A 9,738-nucleotide genomic window follows, 5' to 3' on the forward strand; every position below is an offset into this window, starting at 1 on the left:
CCCCACAAAATGTTCATCCATCACAAGACTTAAGATTCCCCAAATGTAAAAAGCTTAAATCAAATTATATCACTTCTCTGCTCAAAGCAAAGAGACAGATGACAGCAAGTGTTGGTGAGGATGTGGAGCAACTGGAACGTTCCCACACTGCTGGCTGGAATATAAATGGTGCAGCTACTTTGGAAAACAGTGTGGCAGTTCCTCTAAAGAGTAAATACAGAGTTACCATACGACCCAGCAATTCCGCTCCTAGGTATATCCCCAAGAAGAGTGGAAACAAGTCCACGTGAAAACTGGTACACCAAAGTTCATAGCAGCATTATTCGCACTTGCCAAAATGAGGAAATAACTCCAATGTCCGTCAGCAAACTGAGTAGATGAAATGTCCACACAGTGGACCAGTGCTCGGCAATAAAAAGAGGTACTAATACATGCTACATGAACAAATCTTAAACACATATGCAAAATGAAAGAGGTCTGTTACAAAGGACCATATGGTCCATGTCCTTATGTGTCCATAATAGGCAAACCTACAGAGACAGAAAGTAGATCAGTGGTCTCCTGAGTTTTGGGGGGTACGGTGGGTAGAGGATAAGGGCTAATGGGTGTGGGATTTCTTTTGGGGGTTGTGAAAATATTCTAAAATTGATTGTGGTGACAGTTACACAATGCTCTGAATATACTAAAAGCCATTAACTGTATGCTTTAAATGGGTGAATTACATGATATGTGAACTTATATCTTTCATTAAGATTTATCTATTCATTTTAGAGAAAGAGAGAGAAAGCGCAAATGGTGGGGGAGGAGAGGGAGAGAGAGAATCTGCAGCAGACCCCCTGCTATGCAGAGAGCCCGATGCCATGTGGGCTTTACACAGGGTTTGATCCCACGACCCTGAGATCAAGACCTGAGCTGAAATCAAGAGTGCTACACTTAACTGACTGAGCCACCCAGGTGCCCCTGTGAATTTATATCTTGATAAAACTGTTTAAAAAAAAAACAAAAAACAATCTTGAGTCTTACTAGGCCCTACAAGGTTCTTATCTATGTGAGTTCATCTCCTTCTATCTTTTTCTTTGCTCCTTCTGCACAGGTCACTTTGGTTTCCATGATCCACCAACCACCCTCCCAGCTCAGGCCAGGGCTGTGGCTTATGGTCGAGTAGTTTGTGCACTAAACAAGAAGTCCCTGGCTGAGGGACTGCAATTTAGGCTTCTGCTTGTCTAGACCTGGGCCCCAGGGCTACACCATCTCAGAGGGGTCATTTTCTGACTGGCAAGCAGGTGTGTGTGCCAGCCAGGACCATGGTCATGTTCCCTCCACTTCTTCTACTGTGCCCCCACATATGCACGACTTGCTCACCTTTTTTAAAAAGATTTTATCTATTTATTTTAGGGGGGTAGGGGCAGATGGAGAGGGACAGAGAAAAACCCAAGCAGACTCTGCACTAAGGCCAGACCGCGATGCAGGGCTTGATCCCAGGACCCCGAGATCATGACCTGAGCCAAAAACCAAGAGCCACATGCTTAACCGACTGACCCATCCAGGCGCCCCTGACTTGCTCACTTTTATTCATTTCTTTGCTCCAATGTCATCAGAGGGGCCTCCCCTGACCCCTTTGTGATATCAGCCCCAGCATCCTCTAGTTCTTCACCTGCTTTTATTTTTCTTCACAGAACCTACTACCACCTCATATATCATATATTGATGTATGTTTTGTTACCACCAGTCTCCTTCCACTAGAATGAAAGCCCCATGAGAACAGGAGCTTCATTTCGTTTGCTGCTATAGCCCCAGTGCCTACAGGAATGTCTAGTATATAGTAGGTACTCAATAAATAATTTCTTGAGGGGCACCTGGTTGGCTCGGTCGGTTAAGCATCTGCCTTTGGCTCAGGTCATGATCCTGGAGTCCCAGGATCGAGCCCCACACTGGGCTCCCTGCTCAGCGGAGAATCTGCTTCTTCCTCTCCCCCTGCCCCTCCCCCCAGCTTCTTCCCTCTCTCGCTCACTCTCACTCTCTCTAATAAATAAATAAAATCTTTAAAATAAATAAATTAATTAATTTCTTGAGTGCATGAACAAATGCAGTAGACTCAAGCAGTCATCCAAGGCTTACTCGTGGACCAGTCCAAGCTGCTTCCAGGTGAAGGGAAGGTGTGTTCTGCGGACTGGATTGGTTGCATAACCGTGGAAAAGTAACCGTGCAGTGCTGAACACTCAGTGGCTGGGATTATCCAGAAGACACCGCACCACTGATTCCAATGTGACCTCCGTGGGCTGCGGGCCAGCGCTCAGGGAGGGACCCCTTGCTGGTCTGGGCTCTTACCTCCTCTTTAGTGTAGTACTTCAGGAGGCCTTCTTTTGCCAGGAGGACAAACTTCCTTCTCAGGAACTGTGCACTGTCCCTTCCCCGCTTCCACAGCAACCCTTCTCGGTTACCTTAGTGGTCAAGGAGGAGAAAGAGGGAACGCCCACATCCTTCAGAGGAACAAGCAGTTTGCAAACCTCGTAGGGTCTCGAGGGTAGAATGAACGCTCCACCCAGTGCTAAAATATCTTCAATCTAACTTTGCTATGTCAGCTTCGGCACATCGCGTTCTGTCTGGGGCCAGATTTGCAAAGTCTCATGATCTCGGTTGGGCTCTCCCTGACTTCCTTCTTCGGCTATTTCATAAGACAGACTAAACCCCTGAGAAGGCCTAAGTCCTGAGAAACTGGATGATTCTGAAAGACACCCATCCGGTGCTGCCCAACGTCACGTCGATGTCGACCTAATGAAACCCTCCACAGGGTGGAAATGATGAGTGACCTCTAGGTACCTGCTAGTTGAAGAGTACCGTGGGCTCCCCGTAGCCAGGAGCGCTGAGCTCTGGCTGTCTCGGGTCCTCGCAGTGGTTTCGTACACTTTGCTCTCTGGGTCAGTGTCAGCTTGGACTCAGAGCAGCTGGGCAGACACTGCCCCGGGTCAAGGGCCGGCCACGAGGTTGTGCCCCACACAAACGTGGGAAGGGAGGCAGAAATCTCTCCCACGTACCTTACCAAGCCTTGTGCCACACCAGCGCCCACACTCACCAAGAGCGGGGGTGCCTTTTTCTAACTGTTCTGCCTGGCGGGTGAGTCTTCCTACAAATTTGTACTAAGACTCTGTATGCACGTGTGGCCCTGCAGGGACCGGAGATAAAAACGCTTCTTGACCACTCAGACCATAAAACTCCACCAGCTGACGTGTCACTGTTTCAGAGGCAGAGGAACCCACCCCTTGGCCTCTGTGGCCAGAGTGAGGCCGGCAGATACCTCCTGACTGGGCCCTCTTCCTAATACTCAAGCACTTTATTGCTTAGAATTCATTAGAACATAGAACTCAGGGCGCCTGGGTGGCTCAGTCGTCAAGCATCTGCCTTCGGCTCAGGTCCTGATTGCAGGGTCCTGGGGTTGAGCCCCGCATCGGGCTCCCTGCTCAGCAGGGAGTCTGCTCCTCACTCTCCCTCCGCCCCTCCCTGGCTTGTGCTCTCTCTCTTTCTCACTCTCTCTCAAATAAATAAGAAAAATCTTAAAAGAAATTTAAAAAAAAGAAGGTAGACCTCAAAAGATGATGGAAATAACCTTACCTGGGAGTGAGATGGTTTTCCCATCGGCCATAAATTCCTGTCTTTCATACTTAGCTCGAATCCACTGTTCCTTTAACACCCTAAAAAGAGAGAACCTTTGGTCAACCGTGTCTGAGACACATCCCCTTCCCACAGGGTGGGAGCATCACAGGGGCTGGCTGCGGGCTCAGACCACCCAGGGCTGCTCAGCCTTGGAACCATTACAGCTGGGGCCAATCCTCTGTTGGGGGGAGGGGAAGAATCCTGAGCTCTGTAGGACGCCCAGCAGCATCTCTGGCCTCCATCCTCCAGATGCGAGTAGTACCCCCTCCCTAGTTACGACACCCCAGAATGTCTTCAGATATTGCCAGTGTCTCCCGGGGAAAAACATACCCCCGCAAGGGGCTATATGAAAACCACTGGGCTATTCCAACCCCAGCGCAGCCCTCTAGGTCAGCCAGCTCTCCTCGACCATCTACACTGCCACCTCCCACCGCATGCTCATGAGCTGAAGCCAGGAGAGTCCAGGAGCCTCTTCCTGTGGCTTGCCCATAAAATCTGGGCCTGCTACACTGGACAGAGCAGTGATCTGGGGGTCCAACCACCTGGGACCTGGTCCTCCTCTCCTACTTATCCACCGTGTGACCAACAGCAAGTTACGTGACTCCTCTGAACTTGAGGACTATGTCAATAATATTAAACCTACCTTCCCTTTGGGGTTGTTGAGGGGTTTAAATAGATATAGAAGGGCTTAGTACCACGATCAGCACATAGTAGGAGTTTAATGTTAGCCTAATCGGATATTGTCATCCATGACCCCTGCAGAAAAGTTATTTCAATTGTTTGGTTCCCTCTTGCCTTTTCCAGGTAAATGTTCCAAGGTTTACGTGACCTTACCCCCAGCCACGGGGAATGACCAGGAAATGGGCACCTGGTCCTAACTGGCTAATCAGAGCTCTGCCCTGAGCTACTGAGAGAGGAGCAAAACCTCTCGGAGCAAAACCGAGAGAGGGATGGATTGGAAGCTCTCTCACCATCAAGCTGGGGGCTGGAGCCCAGGACCTGGAGCCAGGGACCTGGAAATGGCCTTGCTCCCAGCTACACCAAAGAAGCCTGGCCAGCAGAAAGGGGCAGGAATGAGAGCCAGACAGAGAGTGTGAGAGGCCCAGTAGTGTTTGTTCCCCTGGCGTGTCCTTCCTGAGGGTGGCTCCACCTCTGTCCCTCCTATGGTCTGACGCCCAGAACCCACAAAATCCGCTCGTGTCTCAGCCGGCTTAAATTGCATTTCTGTTGCCAGGAGTCCCACCTAACACACAGCCCTCACCCCCAGCACACTGAGGAGAGTCACCAAGCCCTCTGTGGAACCCCAGGATCAGAGCTGGGAGAGGGAGTGGCATCTGAGGCCCCAGGCGTGGTCCTGGAGGTGGGGAATTTAGAGGACTTTTAGAATTACAGGGAGGAGGCCATTAGTGTTCCACTAAAAGGAGGTAAGGTGCGGGGCTGTGGTTGGAGTCCTGCAAGTAGTGTCTATAGTGCCGGCAGACAGCCCAACACATAGTAGGTGGTCACCAAATGCCTGTTCCTTTCCCCTTGCAGCAAAGGGCCAAGTGGCAGCAATAAGGCAAGGGGGGCCAGACCCTCTCGAGTTAAGCCTGGCACCTCCCTCAGCCGGGCCAGGGACCAGGCAGCATTCTGAAGGGGACACTGAGAAATGGATTAAAACTAGCCTGTTGGGTGGCCTGTGAGACATTTTACACAAACCTTCTCATTTAATCTCTACCACCATGCCACGATGTAGGCATCATTAACTACGTTTCAGAGATGAGGATGCCACGACTCAGAGAAGTTTGGTAACTTGTCCACCTTCTCACATCCAGAGAGTGGGACAGGCAGGAAACAATACTGGGGTCTTCTGGATAGAAAACTGTGCCCCCCTCCCCCGCTGCCACTTCGCGCTGCATCAGCAGCCCCTGGGTTATTTAACTACCGGGAAATGGCAGGGTACTAGGTACAATTGTATAGTTTGCACACTGCCCAGAAGCTTCCTGATGAGGCTAGAGGACAATGATGGCTGAAATGCAGCCTGCTTCCTGCAAGCCATACCCCCCATGAGGCTGTGCCTGCCCAGAGGGTACCTTCTTCCCATTTATACCAGAGTGGTGGGGTGGCGGCGGGGGTGGGGTGGGGCGCTGTCTAGCAGCCCTGGCAGTGAGGCTGAGTCCCTGGAAGGAAAGCTAAGGCTCAGGCAGTCAGTCCTGCAGAGGCTGGGGTCACTAGGTACCAGGGTCACGCGGACCCCTCACACCCAAGGGATCTGAAACCTCCTGTTGCTTCATAGCTTCCCCCCACTTTTATTAGATTTCTCAAGTGCCCTGGTGTCAGATGGGCTCGTCAGTCCCAGTTCTGTCTCTGTGAGCCTCAGGTTTGTTGTCTGTCTCTTGGAAACCCTGACAGCGTTATCTCAAAGTTGTTGAGAGAATTAAACAAATTAATGTACGCAAGCGTTTAGCGCGGGGCTTGGTACACAGGTCAAGTTCAATAAATATTAGTGGCTACTATTATTTTTATGGTGATTACTTAGGAATCTGGGGCCAGACAGCTGCTTTGGAGCTATGTTGAGGTCACGTGGGACAGCCCCAGGCACAACACTCCACAGGAAGTAGCTGACACACATCTGTCCTACTAAAATACCAGTGTTCCTCTTCTCTGTCAAGTTGGCCACCACAAGTAGGCTATGAGAACATCAGAGGCAAAGGGGCGGCTCATAGAGAAAATGCCCCGTGTCACAGCTGTGGAAACTGAGTCCCGGAGAGGGGAAGTGATAAACCAAGCAATAAAGGCGGAGGGGGAACTAGGCCAGGTTAAGTGTTCTCCGTGACAGTACCAAATGTCTTTCCGGGTCTACCAGGTATATGGAAAAGGCCACCCCAGACAAAGGCACCAGAGATGGAGTAGGGGTCGGGGAGGTAAGACCAAGAAATCACCCACTCACAGGCAGTCGTTGGCCTGGGGGACATAGTAGAAAGCAGGGACTCTGGCTTCATACTTGGCCTTCACACGGAGGTTCCCGTTGTGGGTCATAAACTGCAAGACAACAGCAACTTGGGGTAATATTAGAACTTCAAAAATGTGAAATGAAACCATGGTCTACCCAGACAGCCACCCTTCCCACTGGCTCCTAGGCTGAGTCAGGAGACACTCCTATTGGAGTCCAACATGTCCCATCGGGCTTGGTTATCCATGCTGCTGGGAAGCCCCAGCCTGGGGCAATGAGCTGCTACAGCAACCATTCCGCACGTAGGCAGAGCACTTTACAGTCCTTACCAATTAGTTTGTTCCATCCCCTCGATGAGGTGAGGAAATGGGCTCAGAGAGGTTAGGTAACTTACCCAAGGTGACACAGCTAGAAAGTGAGGAGCTGGGACTTGAACCCAGACCTAGCTCCAAAACTCATGTTCTTTCTCCCAGCCCCTCCCCAGATGGCCAGGACCACCAGCAGCTACGTGCAGGAGACAGACATAGCTGGAGGATGGAAGAAGTTGGAGTTGGCCCCATTGAGTAGGGAGGGCAGGATGCTCACTGGGGTCCTATGAACACCTGATAGACCCAGAGGCAGAGTGGCCAAGAGTGGCCCTGGCCAACAGTTAGCACTCAGGAACAGAGGTGGCATATCTGGGGTGAGAGCACATGTGGGAAGAAATATCAGGTTTTTAATTTACATCCCTTGAGCAGAGTGAACACCATTCTCCAACCCCCCCCCCCAGGGACTCTAGACTATGACTCAGGATTTGCATGGGCTTTGGATCTCCACAGAGAAGGTTTCACATCCCAGCTGTGCCACCGAGTCACTGAGTGACGCTTGGGCTGTACTGAACCCCCTGAGCTTCAAGTATTTCAACTGCAAAAATGAAGAAAGTATAATGGGGGGTTATAAGGAACAAAGAAACAATCTTCACGTCTATGTGCTGGTTTGCTGGCTTCCTGTCTCTCTCCTGCAGTAGAACATAAGCTCCACATGGGCAGAGACTCTATCTTACTCACTGCTCTTTCCTAATACCCAGCACATAGTAGGCTTACAGTAACTACGTGTCCAATGAATAAAGCATCTAGCACAGTGCCTGGTACACAGTGGACACTCAGTACACAGGGGCTTCTCCAATAGTCCTTGAAATCCTCAGCCAACCAGCATAATTTAGAACAGCTTGCTCTCTCAAGGTTTTCTGGCCAAAATGGTATTATTATCCAGACTGAAGGTGTCCTTCATCTCCATAGATCAGGAGAGCAAAATGGGGTGGGGTAGGGAGCTGGAAGGGGGAGTGTAGACCATGAAATAGTATATTTCTGGTCCTGTCCAGGACTTCAGCTAATGATAACAGCAGCTGTTACTTGACTACTTACTTTGTACTTGCATTGAGCCTACATTTAATCCTTACAGCAGCCCCGCAAAGGAGTAGTGGAATCCTTATAATACAGAAGTGGAAACTGAGGGAAATAAACTCAGGGCCTTGCACTCAGGGTCTCTGTCTCAGCAGGGACTCTAACAGACTGTGCTTTCTCTTGCTAGTTACTGCTCCTCTCTGGAACTCAGTTTCCTCCCCCATAGAAGGAGGGGGTGCCCAGCCCAACACCCCCACCCCAGCTCAGCTGTTTCAAGGGTCTCCAGTGTCCCCCCCTCCCGTCACTACCTCCACAGTACTGTCGTCCCAGAAGTCCAGTCTCACGGATTTAATTTTGCTGATGTCTGGGAAGTTGCGGTGGACGCCGGAGCAGTTCAAACAGATGAAAATGCCCAGCTTGTAGGAGGCCCAGTCGGGATCTATGGGGCGAGAGGGCGGAAGGGGAGTTGGATGGAGAGCTAGGCACCGAGACCAGGGCTGGGCTGGGGGTGCTGGGAGAGGCAGGTCTTGGCCGTAAGGATTCCTGGGGCCGTGCCCAGAGCCGCCCATATTAGGAAGCCCTTTTCTCTCGGTCCCCCCACCTTGGGTGAGCTAAGAGACCTGCATGCAACCTTCTGGTCAGCCCACCGGCCAAGGCACGGCAGCTACCAGGATGATCTTGGAAGGAGTCTAGGGATGGGGCGAGAGGCTGAGGCGAGCGCGAAGTGGAAGTGACAAGGCTCCGGGGAACAGAGAGGAGAGCGCGGAGGAAGGGGCCGGCACCGGGGTGCCTGGCTGGGGAGCTGCAGGGCGGGGAAGACAGCGCGCTGCGGAGCAGGAACTTGGGAGGACCCCGGCGGCATCAGGACCTTGGAAGGGAGCACTGGATCTTCAGGGGCCCGGGCTCTGGGACCCCTCGGTGTGGGGGACGTTTGGGTCCGTGGGCGTGGGAGGTGGCTGCGTCCGGAGTGAAGATGTCAGGGACCGAGGTCCGGGTGGGTGGGGTGTCTGGCGGGGCAGGCGAACAAGATGGTCAAGGCATCCGGGTCCGGGGTTTAGTGTTGGGGGTCCAAGGATATGGAAGGGTCCGGGTCCAGAGTGGGGAGGTCAGGGGGCCTGGGTTCGGGTGGGCTGTGGAGAGCGCGGTCGAGCGCGCGAGACGGACATTCGCGGTCTGGGTGGGCGGGGGCCTGGGTGAGAAGGTGTCTGAAGGGTCACGCCCGGGTTCAGAGGGGGCCCGGGACGGGACCTGGTCTGGAAGGAGGAGAGGAGGTCTGTGGGCAGGGGTCCTGCTCCCGGCCGCCGCACCCTTACCTGCCGCCCCGCAGTCAGCGCAGTGCGCGTTGCCGGTGCCCGCCGCCTGCAGCAGCTCCAGCAGCCGCTTCTTGTTGCGCTCGCGGTCGCCCATGGCCGGCCCGGCGGGCTCAGCGGGCTCAGCCCGACCGCCCCCTAGCCCGGCGGCCGCCCAGGGCGCGTAGCTCGCGCGGACAGGTGGAGAGTGACGCAGCTCCGCCGCCTACCCCGCGCCAGCCCCGCCTCCCGCGCGCCAGCCCCGCCCCTCGGCCCTTCCGCCCCGCCCCCGGCGCGTGCAGGCAGGCCTGGCTCCTGCCCTTCGGCCCCCGGCGGAGGCGGACCCCGCCGGGAGGGAGCCGAGCGCTGGGCCGGGAGTCCCTCGAGCTGGCCCGACAGCAGACCCCGGCCGACCACATGCTAGTCTCGGGACTGTGGACAACCCAGTCAGCTTCTCTGGCCTCAGTTTCCACGTCTGCAAAGG

At 53.3% G+C, this 9,738-nt stretch overlaps 1 protein-coding gene across 5 annotated transcripts in view; it reads right to left on the bottom strand.

The window, feature by feature from the left end:
- Positions 1 to 9,485, bottom strand: part of ADAP2 (ArfGAP with dual PH domains 2) — a 30,203-nt gene extending 20,718 nt beyond the window's left edge. For 3 of the 5 annotated variants that reach the window (XM_040641017.1, XM_008695372.2, XM_008695371.2), the window contains exons 1-5: positions 9,279 to 9,485; positions 8,274 to 8,404; positions 6,581 to 6,672; positions 3,610 to 3,689; positions 2,329 to 2,441 (exon numbers count right to left, since the gene is read on the bottom strand). In XM_040641017.1, coding sequence (XP_040496951.1) covers positions 2,329 to 2,441; positions 3,610 to 3,689; positions 6,581 to 6,672; positions 8,274 to 8,404; positions 9,279 to 9,372 — 510 coding nt within the window. In that variant the 5' untranslated portion in view covers positions 9,373 to 9,485. The remainder of the gene's footprint in view (positions 1 to 2,328; positions 2,442 to 3,609; positions 3,690 to 6,580; positions 6,673 to 8,273; positions 8,405 to 9,278) is intronic. The other 2 variants (XM_008695375.2, XM_008695374.2) reach the window with 1 other exon arrangement.
- Between the last annotated feature and the right edge of the window lie 253 nt (positions 9,486 to 9,738).

The sequence above is a fragment of the Ursus maritimus genome, unplaced genomic scaffold (assembly GCF_017311325.1).
Source record: "Ursus maritimus isolate PB19 unplaced genomic scaffold, ASM1731132v1 scaffold_24, whole genome shotgun sequence".
Taxonomy (NCBI): domain Eukaryota; kingdom Metazoa; phylum Chordata; class Mammalia; order Carnivora; family Ursidae; genus Ursus; species Ursus maritimus.